The sequence below is a fragment of the Trachemys scripta genome, chromosome 2 (genome assembly GCF_013100865.1).
Source record: "Trachemys scripta elegans isolate TJP31775 chromosome 2, CAS_Tse_1.0, whole genome shotgun sequence".
NCBI lineage: Eukaryota > Metazoa > Chordata > Testudines > Emydidae > Trachemys > Trachemys scripta.
Window position 1 is genome coordinate 244,761,808 of NC_048299.1, and position 13,870 is coordinate 244,775,677.

The 13,870-nt window shown below is 44.0% G+C and overlaps 1 protein-coding gene across 8 annotated transcripts in view; it reads left to right on the forward strand.

Annotated features, from left to right (window-relative positions):
• The window catches only part of VPS13B (vacuolar protein sorting 13 homolog B), a 948,921-nt gene that overhangs the window by 455,788 nt on the left and 479,263 nt on the right, over window positions 1-13,870 (forward strand). For 7 of the 8 annotated variants that reach the window (XR_004644784.1, XM_034763372.1, XM_034763367.1 and 4 more), the window contains exon 21: window positions 4,694-4,841. Coding sequence is in view for 7 of the 8 variants with exons in the window: in XM_034763372.1 (XP_034619263.1) it covers window positions 4,694-4,841 (148 nt within the window). In the remaining variant the exon portion in view is untranslated. The remainder of the gene's footprint in view (window positions 1-4,693; window positions 4,842-13,870) is intronic. The other variant, XM_034763371.1, reaches the window with a different exon arrangement.

Consider the following 13,870-nt stretch of genomic DNA (forward strand, 5'->3'; position numbering starts at 1 on the left):
GATCGCTTGGAAATAGTGACCATAATACAATAGCATTCAACATCCCTGTGGTGGGAAGAACATCTCAACAGCCCAACACTGTAGCATTTAATTTCAAAAGGGGGAACTATGCAAAAATGAGGGGGTTAGTTAAACAGAAGTTAAAAGGTACAGTGACCAAAGTGAAATCCCTGCAAACTGCATGGGCGCTTTTTAAAGACACCATAATAGAGGCCCAACTTCAATGTATACCCCAAATTAAGAAACACAGTAAAAGAACTAAAAAAGAGCCACCGTTGCTTAACAACCATGTAAAAGAAGCAGTGAGAGATAAAAAGACTTCCTTTAAAGAGTGGAAGTCAAATCCTAGTGAGGCAAATAGAAAGGAGCATAAACGCTGCCAAATTAAGTGCAAGAATGTAATAAGAAAAGCCAAAGAGGAGTTTTAAGAACGGCTAGCCAAAAACTCCAAAGGTAATAGCAAAATGTTTTTTAAGTACATCAGAAGCAGGAAGCCTGCTAAACAACCAGTGGAGCCCCTTGATGATCGAGATACAAAAGGAGCGCTTAAAGACGATAAAGTCATTGCGGAGAAACTAAATGGATTCTTTGCGTCAGTCTTCACGGCTGAGGATGTTAGGGAGATTCCCAAACCTGAGCCGGCTTTTGTAGGTGACAAATCTGAGGAAATGTCACGGATTGAAGTGTCACGAGAGGAGGTTTTGGAATTAATTGATAAACTTAACATTAACAAGTCACCGGGACCAGATGGCATTCACCCAAGAGTTCTGAAAGAACTCAAATGTGAAGTTGCGGAACTGTTAACTAAGGTTTGTAACCTGTCCTTTAAATCAGCTTCTGTACCCAATGACTGGAAGTTAGCTAATGTAATGCCAATATTTAAAAAGGGCTCTAGAAGTGATCCCGGCAATTACAGACCGTTAAGTCTAACGTCGGTACCAGGTAAATTAGTCGAAACAATAGTTAAGAATAAAATTGTCAGATACACAGAAAAACATAAACTGTTGAGCAATAGTCAACATGGTTTCTGTAAAGGGAAATCATGTCTAACTAATCTATTGGAGTTCTTTGAAGGGGTCAACAAACATGTGGACAAGGGGGATCCAGTGGACATAGTGTACTTAGATTTCCAGAAAGCCTTTGACAAGGTCCCTCACCAAAGGCTCTTATGTAAATTAAGCTGCCATGGGATAAAAGGGAAGGTCCTTTCATGGATTGAGAACTGGTTAAAAGACGGGGAACAAAGGGTAGGAATTAATGGTAAATTCTCAGAATGGAGAGGTGTAACTAGTGGTGTTCCCCAAGGGTCAGTCCTCAGACCGATCCTGTTCAACTTATTCATAAATGATCTGGAGAAAGGGGTAAACAGTGAGGTGGCAAAGTTTGCAGATGATACTAAACTGCTAAAGATAGTTCAGTCCAAAGCAGACTGTGAAGAACTTCAAAAAGATCTCACAAAACTAAGTGATTGGGCAACAAAATGGCAAATGAAATTTAATGTGGATAAATGTAAAGTAATGCACATTGGAAACAATAACCCCAACTATACATACAATATGATGGGGGCTAATTTAGCTACAACAAGTCAGGAAAAAGATCTTGGAGTCATCGTGGATAGTTCTCTGAAGATGTCCACGCAGTGTGCAGAGGTGGTCAAAAAAGCAAACAGAATGTTAGGAATCTTTAAAAAGGGGATAGAGAATAAGACTGAGAATATATTATTGCCCTTGTATAAATCGATGGTATGCCCTCATCTCGAATACTGCATACAGATGTGGTCTCCTCATCTCAAAAAAGATATACTGGCACTAGAAAAGGTTCAGAGAAGAGCAACTAAAATGATTAAGGGTTTAGAACGGGTCCCATATGAGGAGTAATTAAAGAGGCTAGGACTCTTCAGGTTGGAAAAGAGGAGACTAAGAGGGGATATGATAGAGGTATATAAAATCATGAGTGATGTGCAGAAAGTGGATAAGGAAAAGTTATTTACTTATTCCCATAATACAAGAACTAGGGGTCATCAAATGAAATTAATAGGCAGCAGGTTTAAAACAAATAAAAGGAAGTTCTTCTTCACGCAGCGCACAGTCAGCTTGTGGAACTCCTTACCTGAGGAGGTAGTGAAGGCTAGGACTATAACAGAGTTTAAAAGAGAACTGGATAAATTCATGGTGGTTAAGTCCATTAATGGCTATTAGCCAGGATGGGTAAGGAATGGTGTCCCTAGCCTCTGTCTGTCAGAGGGTGGAGATGAATGGCAGGAGAGAGATCACTTGATCATTGCCTGTTAGGTTCACTCCCTCTGGGGCACCTGGCATTGGCCACTGTCGGTAGACAGGTCTGACCCGGTATGGCCTTTCTTATGTTCTTATGTTCCTACTAATGGAGCCCAATATGCCACTAGCCTTCTTGGCAACAAGAGTACATTGTTGACTCATATCCAGCTTCTCATCCACTGTAATCCCCAGGTCCTTTTCTGCAGAACTGCTGCTTAAGCAGTCGGTCTCCAGCCTGTAATTTCATTGTGTCTCATAGTCTCTGGTCATAGTTTCCAAGCCACTGCTTTAATTTGGCATGCCAGCACTCTTTGCCGTGTCATATCCAGAAATGCCAAATTGTAGAAGAAAAAGATTCTCAGCTGTAGGCGGTATAGGGTGACCAGATGTCCCACTTTTATAGGGACAGTCCCGATTTTGGGGTCTTTTTCTTATATAGGGTCCTATTACCCCCACCCCCGTCCCAATTTTTCACATTTGCTGTCTGGTCACCCTAAGGCGGTAGGAAAGGTTCAATCATTTTTGCCATATAAAATATTCATAGAAGGATAAGTGGCTAAATTTTCAAAAGAGAAATGTAGTATTACTAAATGTGTCTTGACAAAAGTGTGCTTGACAAATTTTCTTTTGACCTGTCTTTCCATATGGAAAATAATTTTATGCCATAAACCTTATCTTGCTTTTTTGGTCCTGACTGAAAATTCCTTTTGCATTGCTAGAATGACTTTAGGGCTTTCTGGTGCATGGCTTGTGTTTGATGGGCATATCCTGTGGTGTTCTATTTGTCTACAGCAGTGGGGCTGCTCTTTTCTGTCTCACATCCCATTGTAGGTGCATTCAAGTTGGTTTCTTTGGGGTATGATTAAAACATACTACTTCCTGAGAATATATTATTGCCCTTATATAAATCGATGGTATGCCCTCATCTCGATGATCAGTTTGTTTTTCTTGCACTAACTTATTTTCCTAGTGGAGTTCCTAAGCATTATTAAAGGTGTTTAGCAGCACTCATCGATGGACGATATTTTGTGTGTGTGCGCGAGGCTTAATGCAGTAATCTGTTTTCCATTGGGGGAAATTTACAAGCACATAACCCCTGCCTCACACAAACTGTTTCCCACAAAGATTCCTCATGCAACGTGTGAGGTTTCTTTTTTCTCGGCTATATGAATTACATTATCACTCTGATACCAACAAATTTAAACAGCAGCAAAAAACTTGATTAAAGTATGTGTAACCCTGCTGTCTGGTCTTCAGAGAAACGTATCATCTGTAAATAATAAACAAAAGCAAAATCAGCATTGGGAATGTGTAGTACTTCTCTCCTACTAATGGTCAGGCCTTGGGGGAAAAAATCTCCTATTTCCCAGCGACTGTTGCCAGCTATGGTGTAGCTTCTAAGACAATTTGAGGGGCTGTTTACTTAAAGAGCCTAATGGTCAATTGTGTAGCAATGGCCCACAGTCCTGACATTTTGATTTTTTGAATAACGTACATTAAAAAGAAAACGTGTCTTGATGACTTGAAGACATATCTTAGAGCCAGGCACTCTGTTTTCTAATCTCAGCACTGACTGTTTGGCCTTGGGTAAATCATTTAATCTCTCTGGACCTGTTTCTCCACTCCATAAAATGGGAAAGTAACACTTACTTTAGGAATGGATTCTAATACCCTTACTCATATTAAGCAATATCTTACTTCATGTGTAGCTTCATTGATTTTACTCAGACTGCCAAAGAAATAAGATATTATTCAACATTAGTAACTGTAAGAAGGTGGTCCTTAGTATTTAAGGTATAGATTTCATCCTTTTTTTTTTTTTTCTATAAAGCACCTGGAATACACATGGCATTGTGTAAATAATAAAAATGTTTACTTCATCCAACATTTTGAGGTTTAATTAGTCAAAGTTTGTAAATTGTTTTGTATATAAAGGACTGTACAATTTATCATCATTATTATTTATTAAAATGTCTTAGAATTCATATCTCACACAAACATCTTTCAGTTTCTGGGAACCTCAGACATCCAGACTTCAGTTTTTCTTTGGTCACTGTCATTTGTCCAGATTTATTCTTTAAGTTTTGGTTAGTTTACAGATAAAATATTACCATTTTACTGTCTTTGACATTTTTTGATATTTCAGAGCATTTTCAGGAACAAAGAGTTGTATGCAGAAATCTGGATCTAAAAATATTTTAAGATTTTAATCTATTTAATACATACTGAAGGAGTTCAGTGTGCTCATTTTTCACATTATATGTGCTTGAATTATAATTTCAAGTTTTTTTCTAGGAGTTTTTTGGGCAAAGTAACAGTTTATGATATGCTTTCTATGATGATGTAATGTTCTATCATATATATTCATTGTCTCTGAATTAGTCACCATGTAGCACTTACTTTTTTCCCGTTTCTAGCAGCCCGTAGGAACTGTTCCTCTTGGTATGCCAGTAACGAGAAAAAAAGAGGATGAGGTGTCAGTTGGAAGCATGCCTTTGGCAAAGCAGCAGTCAAATCAAGCTTCTGAGTATGCCAGCAGCCCTGTCAAAACAAAAACTGTAACAGGTATGTTCTCATTTTAATTGAATCTGGCCATTTTGTCTTGTCACCCTCACATTACACACAAGCATTTTTAGTGGCATTACATTTTTCAAACTTAAACGGTTCGTTTTAAAACTCTCACTTTATTTACAATTTATGTAATTAAAAATCATCAGATTTTTCAAGTCTAAAACACATTTTATTTCCCTCTAGTTTTGCTGTTATTATTGAGGTCCACGCTCTTTCAGACAGTGCTCTTGCTAAGCTGATGAAGCAGATGCACTTACATTAGAATTTTAATTATTGTCTTGATATATAATGTCAATGGGACTACTCACATAATCTCGTTCTAGCATGTTCAAAAGTCTTTGCAGTATCAGGGTCTTATGTTTAAATAAAGTACAATGCAGTATTTTCAAGACCACCTAGTTATGGAAAGTGTATTAGCCACCACTTTGTTTTCTGTCTTTAGCAAAAACTTAAATGCTGGAGTAGTTTGTGGTCCTTATCAAATGTCTATGCTTATGTTGTAGTGTGCTATTACTGATCGTCAATGGACATGACAGTCTGTACATTTCTGGGCTATCATAGCGAAAAATTTGATTCTAGCCATTTAAAAAGTGTAGTAATCCTTATACAATACATGGGACCAAATTCTGCTTTCATTTACACTGGTGTATTTTCCTGCATAGAACTTATCGTTATCCTCATTGCTATGTTCTTCTGTCAGCACTATATGATTGATGTTTTTAGGAATCTGGTTTGGAATCTTGCAAAAATGATGCATGGGTTAATAGGTTCCCAGTAGATGAGTGATTTGTCAGCAGAATCTATTATAATGAGCACTACTCCCTCTGTGGGTTTGTTGTCACTACAACCTGAGTAAATGAGTAAATGAGATGTTTCTTCTTTTGCTTGAAGTGCTTGTTTTCTGCACTTATCAATCTGCTCTCATTGATACCCAGAATTTAAAGTTTATAGTTGTCCATCTCCCTCATGATCGCTGAGATCTTTGGTATTTGAAACGTTGTTCTCATGTTCCAGTAACCAGCTCTGAAGTGTTTTATTGTGCTAGCATCAGTTTTTGGGTTCCTGGCTTCCAGAGACTGGCTTTCACCAGGAGCTGTCATGTAGCATTAGGGGTCGGCAGAGTTCATTTTTAACAGAGTGGTAGCCTGATTCCATTTCTATAACCAGTAAGATGTTTCTACAAAGCCAAATGGTCAGCCCTGTGTTCAGCCCTCCCCACTTTACCTGGGCTTGGGACCAGCAGCCACATCAGTGTGCAGCAGGTGGGCTTATGTTGTAGAGCTAGCAGCTGAAGCTGATGATATGATAGGAAACCACAGAGCTGTTTACCAAGTGACTAAAACTCTGTGTGAAAATTTCAAAACAGGACATGAGCCAAGAAAAAGCAAAGATGGAAAAATGCTTACAACTGAGGTAGAACAGAAAAACAGATAGGCAGAGCATTTCAAAGAAGTACTCAGTAGACTCAGCCCCACCACAGCACCAGATCTGATGAAATGTGAATCTGATCAACTTGATATTAACATTGATCCAATAGAGATATCAGAAGCACAGGCTGAAGTCAAAAAGCTGAAAAATAACAAAGCAGTGGAGGTTTCAGAGTAGCAGCCGTGTTAGTCTGTATCCGCAAAAAGAACAGGAGTACTTGTGGCACCTTAGAGACTAACAAATTTATTAGAGCATAAGCTTTCGTGGACTACAGCCCACTTCTTCGGATGCATACAGAGTGGAATAAATATTGAGGAGATATATATACACACATACAGAGAGCATAAACAGGTGGGAGTTGTCTTACCAACTCTGAGAGGCCAATTAAGTAAGAGAAAAAAAACTTTTGAAGTGATAATCAAGATAGCCCAGTACAGACAAAACCACTGACCCAGGAAACTATCCTTGTAACAAAGCCCGATGCCAACTCTGTCCACATATCTATTCAAGTGACATCATCATAGGACCTAATCACATCAGCCATACCATCAGGGGCTCGTTCACCTGCACATCTACCAATGTGATATATGCCATCATGTGCCAGCAGTGCCCCTCTGCCATGTACATTGGCCAAACCGGACAGTCTCTACGCAAAAGAATTAATGGACACAAATCTGACATCAGGAATCATAATACTCAAAAACCAGTGGGAGAACACTTTAACCTATCTGGTCATTCAATGACAGACCTGCGGGTGGCTATATTACAACAGAAAAACTTCAAAAACTCCAATGAGAGACTGCTGAGCTGGAATTGATATGCAAACTAGACACAATCAACAAAGGATTGAATAAGGACTGGGAATGGCTGAGCCATTACAAACATTGAATCTATCTCCCCTTGTAAGTATTCTCACTCTTCTTATCAAACTGTCTGTACTGGGCTATCTTGATTATCACTTCAGAAGTTTTTTTTCTCTTACTCAATTGGCCTCTCAGAGTTGTTAAGACAACTCCCACCTGTTTATGCTCTCTGCATGTGTGTATATATATCTCCTCAATATTTATTCCACTCGGTATGCATTCGAAGAAGTGGGCTGTAGTCCATGAAAGCTTATGCTCTAATAAATTTGTTAGTCTCTAAGGTGCCACAAGTACTCCTGTTCTTAAAGCAGTGGAGGATGATCAAATTACAGCAGCAATGCTAAAAGTACTTGATACCCCCATCTAATGAAATTGACAGAATTGTTCAATGAAGTTTGGGGAAAAAATAGTCCTCTTGACCAATGGAAACATGGAATCATCTGAAATACACGTCTACTCCGATATAACACGGTCGTGGGGAGCCAAAAATCCCTACCGCGTTATAGGTGAAACACCGTTATATTGGGGTAGGGGCGGCAGGGCTCCAATGGTGATTTAAAGGGCCCTGGGCTCCCCGCAGCAGCCAGAGCCCCAGGCCCTTTAAATCACCGGCGAGCCCCGCTGCCGCAGCCCCTGGGTAGGGGTGGCAGGGCTCCAGCGGTGATTTAAAGAGCTCCGGGCTCCAGCCACTGCGGGGAGCCCGGGCCCTTTAAATCACCGTCCAAGCCCTGCTGCCGTAGCCCTGGGGTAGGGGTAGCAGGGCTCCAGCGGTGATTTAGAGGGCCCAAGGCTCCCCGCAGCAGCCAGAGCCCCAGGCCCTTTAAAGCACTGCCCGAGCCCCACTGTTACCGTGCTATATGCGAACCCGTGTTATATCGGGTTGCTTTATAGCGGGGTAGAGGAAACACCAACTAGCAGCTCATTTGCACCAGAATCAGAAGGGAGTGCTCGAGATATTTGGGGCATATACTTTGGATGACAACACACAGACTTCCACATGAAGCTTGTCAAGTGAATACCAACTGATTTAAGGAAATGAGGATGCCTTAGAGCAGTGGTCCCCAAACTGTGGGGCGTGCCCCTCTAGGGGGACATGGAGGAACATTTAGGGGATGCGGCGGGGCCTGGGTCAGCCCCCCTGCTCTGCTCCAGCCCTGTCCCAGGCCCTGCTGTGGCTCTGCTCCCAGCCGTACCCACGGCTCCCACTTCTAGCTCTGGTCCCACTCCTGGCCCTGGCTCCCAGGGGGGTGCAGCCTGCGTAAGATGGGAGCATGGCCGAAAAAGTTTGGGGACCCCGCCTTAGAGAAACCTTAAAAAGAATCCTAGTCAGGAAAGGCAGAATAGTTGAGTGAACACCACCGAGCAAATGGAAGCAGCAACAAATGACAGAGATGAATGGAAGAGATGGTTTCCACCCTATGTGCCAGCATTTGTGTGGGAAGGATATAAAATGTGCGTGTATGTATTTTTCCAGGTATTCAGTAGAATTACTCAAGATTTTCACTGATATAACTGAAATCAGAATCTAGTACTCTAATTCTAGTGCTTTTTTATTGCTATTTTGTTACTGAATTAATGCATTTGAAAAGGAACTGTGACAGAAAATATGCCTTTACAGTGGATATTACAGATATGGCTATGACATCATTGATAGTGAAAACATCTGAAAATTGTCCTAATAATACATGTGTGCTTTCGATGGTTAATATTGATATGAGAGTTTGTTCTGTAACTAATTATGAAGCCACAGTGTGTGTTCTGAAATTGATTATAATGTTGTCATAAATATGTGACTGTGACTGACTGACTGAAATTATGTGAATATTTGTGAATATCATTTCAGTAATGAACCATTGATCAAAAAACAAAATAGAGTAGAATGGTGATAGGAACCCAAGCTGAATATATCTATTTTTTCATAAACAGAAGAGGAAATTTTGGGGGAAAACATAGTCTTTATTAACACCATATTCATGTTAAATCAGAAGGGTAGATTACGGACTGGGATTTTCAAAGGGAAATAGAAAAGGGAGTCGGGAATGATAAAGTAGGACGGTAAAATCTCTACCCTTTGCTTCTTTTAAATATTTCCTCAGAACCAATCTACAGTGATGCCTATAAGAAATCAGTCAATTAAAGGTGGTTTGATGGACAAACAGGATGTCCATTGCCACTTTATCGATTTATCATTTTTAAAAGATTATAAATGTGTATATGTACATTGTGAAAAAGCAGAGGGAGAGAGGGAACTGCATGTAGGAGACTAGAAGCCTGGAGCAGGCTTGCTAAATGAGCCAACCGGAGACATCTGGTGCAGGGAAGGAACCTCTAGCAGCTGGTTCCTTATAAGAGAGCTATTGGTGCTCTGGAAAGAGGGGACTGAGTCTGAGAAGCTGCAAGGGAGTCAGCTTGGTTAGGGCACCTGCGAGCTGGTAAGAGAGTCTGTGCAAGTAAACCTTTTCCCACTCCCTCTGTCACTGAGGTAAGAGTCATGCCTTGGGACATATTTCTGGGGACTCTGAGAGTGATTGGGGAAATTCATTTTTGTGTGTGTTTGTTTCTGTTTGCATTTTTGGAACTTTGTAAATAAAGAAACCGGACCCCAAGAAGGACTGTGATTGAAGGAGAAAGACTATGGGGTGTTTGTGTTGTTTAAAGACCCCTAAAGAAGGGGAAATGTGCACGGCACTACAGAGGCACTTCGGCCACCAGACATAAAAAATGTATATATTTGACTATATTCCTCTTGCACCTCACCCTTCATATGCCTCTTATCTCATTATATTGTAGGCTCTTCGGGGCAGAGACCTTGTCTTCATATGTGTTTGTTTAGAATCTAGCAAAATGGGACTCATATTTTGATTGGGGTTTCTGGGTGCTGCCATAATTCTCCTTCTTCTTTTAGCCTTATTCCCATTTATATGGGGTTGGCTCTTCAAATCCTTTTTCTCCATTCCAGTCTTTCTTGACTCAGTTCCTCAGAAACTCTACAACTAATCAGATCTCTTTGTATGACATCTATCCACCTAGTTTTGGGTTTTCCAACTCTTTTCTTACCCTCCACTTCGATGTTTAATATCCTGTTCTTATTTGTGTGATTGCACATGTGCATTCCTCTCTTGATGTGTGCATGCCCCACAATTGCCATAAATTTTTCCTCGGTGGTGCCTTTTGGGGCGGCTCGAGTACTCTCTATTGCCACACAATGTTGGTGCCAGTAAGAAGCACCCAGCCAACCCTGTCCCCTCTCAGTTCCTTTTTACCTCCTCTGATGGTCACTGGAACTGCTCTTCTTGCATTCGCAAGTTCTCTCTGTGTACTTTCCTCTGTATATTGTAAATAGTTAGTTAGTTTTAGTTTAGTTATTAGTTAAGTAGTTAGATTTCAGTGTTTATCATTTTTTTGGCCAATTCCCAGTGCCCAGGGATGCCTCGGTCACCAGGCTTAAAGCCTGCATTTCCTGCAACAAGGCTATGCCTGAGTGACCCCCACACAAGTTACTTAAAGTGCCTGGGGAAAGCTTATACTGGGGACCATTGACAAATTTGCATGGATTTTAAGCCTCACACAAAGAAGGATTGGGAGGCCAGGCTAAAGTTTCTGCTCATGGAGGAGGCACTGAGATCTCCATCTGAGTCAGGCCAGTCAGACTCAGCACCGAGTGCCTTGGCATTAGTAAGGAATGCTCCTCTTACTGTACCAGAATTCACATTACCAGTTGGCAGTGCAGCTGCTTGCATGTTCACAAAGTGTATAGCCATATTGGGAGCTTTCCTGAGGAGATTAAAGGTTCAGGTCTACCTTATCTGCCTTATCTGGATGATTGGCTAGTCAAGGACTGGTCCATGGCTCAGGTTGTGTTCAGAGCTCAACTCATCCAGTTGAAGTTCATAGCACTAGGCCTTCTGATCAATGCAGACAAGTCTACCTTTTGTCTGGTACAGAGGATAGAGTTTATTGGGGTGTTGTTGAACTCCACCTAGGCCAGGTTGTTCCTCCCCAAGTTACAATTCCAATCAATCCAATCACTGGTGACACACTTCAAAGGTCATCCAATCACAATAGCCTGAAACTGTGTTGGGCTCCTAGGCCACATGGCCTCATGCACCTATGTGGTACAACACAGAAGACTGCATCTCAGACCTCTCCAGACATGGCTGGCCTCAGTATACTCGTCAAGCCGTCTCCATCTGGACATTGTGCTCACGGTACGCTCACAGGTTCTCATCTCTTTGAATTGGTGGTTGGATCCTCTCAATGTTTGTGCAGGGGTTCCCCTTCATCCGCCGTCAACCATCAATTACACTGGTCTCAGACATATTAGCCCTCAACCATCAATTACTCTGGTCTCAGACGCATTAGCGCTAGGGTGGGGAGCTCACCTGGGGCTCATCAGAACTCAGCGTCTTTGGTCTCTGGCGAAATCTCTCTTTTCATATCAATGTCATAGACTCAGGGTGGTTTGTCTTGCCTGTCAGATGGTCCTGCCTCATATCAGGGGCAGAAGCTTATTTGTTCTTACAGACAACATTGCAACCATGTTTTACATAAATAGGCAAGGAGAGAGAGCTCACTCTTCCCTCCTTTGTCAAGAAGCAGTTCACCTATGGGAATTTTGTATAGCCCAGCAAGGCCTCTTAACTTCTGGAAGCGTAGAACGAGCTGGCAGATCATGTGAGCAGGTCTTGCTCCCGTCTCAAGTGGTCTCTTTGCCTGGATGTAGCTAGAGGCATTTTCCAGCACTGGGAGACTCCCCAAATAGACCTGTTTGCAAACAAGGACAACAGACAGTGTAACCAATTCTGCTCCCTTCAAGGCTGCAGTCCAGGTTCCTCTTCGAGTGCTTGCTCATATGTATTCCACAGTAGGTGTGCATGCTTGCCACATGCACTGGTGCCGGAAGTTTTTCCCTTAGCAGTACTCATAGGGGGAGCACTGCTGCGACCCCTGGAGTGGCACCTGTGTAGCGCGCTATAAGGGGAGCCACACTCACTCCACCCTCAGTTCCTTCTTGCCACCAGTGACGGTGCATTGGAACTACTCGCTCCAGCTTGTCCCAGAACTTGTTTGTTGTTAGTAGTACCTGTATTAGTTAGTTCATTAAAAGTTCCAGTTTAGTTAATTAGTGCTCGGGCCAGGGCATGCCCCGGGCCCCAGGGTTTAAATCATGCAAGTCTTGCAGGCGTTTGATGCCCAGAAGTGACCCGCACACCGACTGTCTCCGCTGCCTGGGCGAATCTCACATCAGCGATCTCTGTAAGATCTGCAGGTCCTTTAAACCCAGGACAAAAAAAGAGAGACACATTAGACTTTGGGCCCTTCCCATGGAGTCAGCACTGGCTCCAACCCCGGTACACCGAGCGGAATCGGCACCAGGCACTTTGTCTTCGGTGCGCGGCGATCTCCCAGCACCTTCGGGTGGCCAGCACCGCTCCCCATTGAATAAGCAGAGGAAGGCTCCGTCTTCTCAGAAGCGTTGAGAGAAGGCACGGGGTGAGGCTAGACCTGCGGCGGGCAGCCCCAGTTCCCCCCTGGGCTCTAGAGCTCCGACTCAGGACTAGCGGAGCAGCTCAGTTGCATCGTCAGACCTCTCCAGCTGAAGTCTGCATGCCTTCGACACCGGCGGCCCTGCAGGCAGCCAAAGACATTATGACTCTGCAGGTGCCTGGGGCACCACCGGCATCCAGACCCTGCTCTAGAGGCAAGCCGCTGCTGGGCTCTTGACAGCCGACGCCGACCCGACGCAGATCCCGGTTAGGGGACCGCTCTTGGGCCCGCTAGCCACTCAGTGTCCTGTCAGGACACAGCCTCCAGCCTCCGCTCTCATCGCCCTCCAGGTTGTCTGGTCAGGTGCCATTGGAGTGGAGTTCCAGGCACCGCTCCACGCTGAGTACAGAGTATCGGCGGGACAGGCGCCGACTCCGTAGATGCTCCCACTCTCGGCAGAGTTACCAGAACCACTCCCGGCACAGATGCCGTCGTCAGTCATGCTCCAGCTCTCGCGCGTCAAGGCACCGTGACCACGACTCCCGGCGGGGATCGCCAGCTCCGCGTCGTCACAGATCCAGGCGTCGAAGCGTCTCGAGGAGTAACAGCTCGAGGCAGCACCATTCCTCGACATCGGAGTCCCGTGGCAGACGTCGTTCTCGGCACCACCGCGCGTACCGCTCGCATGGCACTGATAGGTCGTTGGTAACCCCGACCTCAACCTACACGCAGCGCCCTATGACTCAGCCGGGCCAACCTGACCAGCTGGTGCTGCCGGTGCTGCACTAGAGTCAATGGCAAGAGCCCCCGTGGCAAAGCCAGTGGTACCAGTGGACCTCCTAGCCCCCCCGGGCACACCCAGCAGGGCCCTCGGTCGTTAGCAGGAGCATCGGAGGCTCCTTCAGCCACGGTATCCAGACCTCTGAGGGATAGATCGGTGGGTCACAGTTCCTCGGCACTGCACAAGGAGTCCGACCAAGGGGTGGCTCCCATGGCATCAGCCGACGTGCAGAGCCCAGTACCGGCCCCTTCCCCCGCACCGGATGACAAGATCACAGCCCCGCCCCCTCTGTACCGCAGGAGGACTTCAGGACTCATCAGGAGCTACTAAAGCGAGTAGCATCCAGTCTCCATCTCCAAGCTGAGGAGATGAAGGGACCTTCGGACTCACTGTTCAATGTGCTCTCATCCTCGGCACCAGGCAGAGTGGCCCTCCTGCTCCACGAAGGAGTGGCTAACATCTCC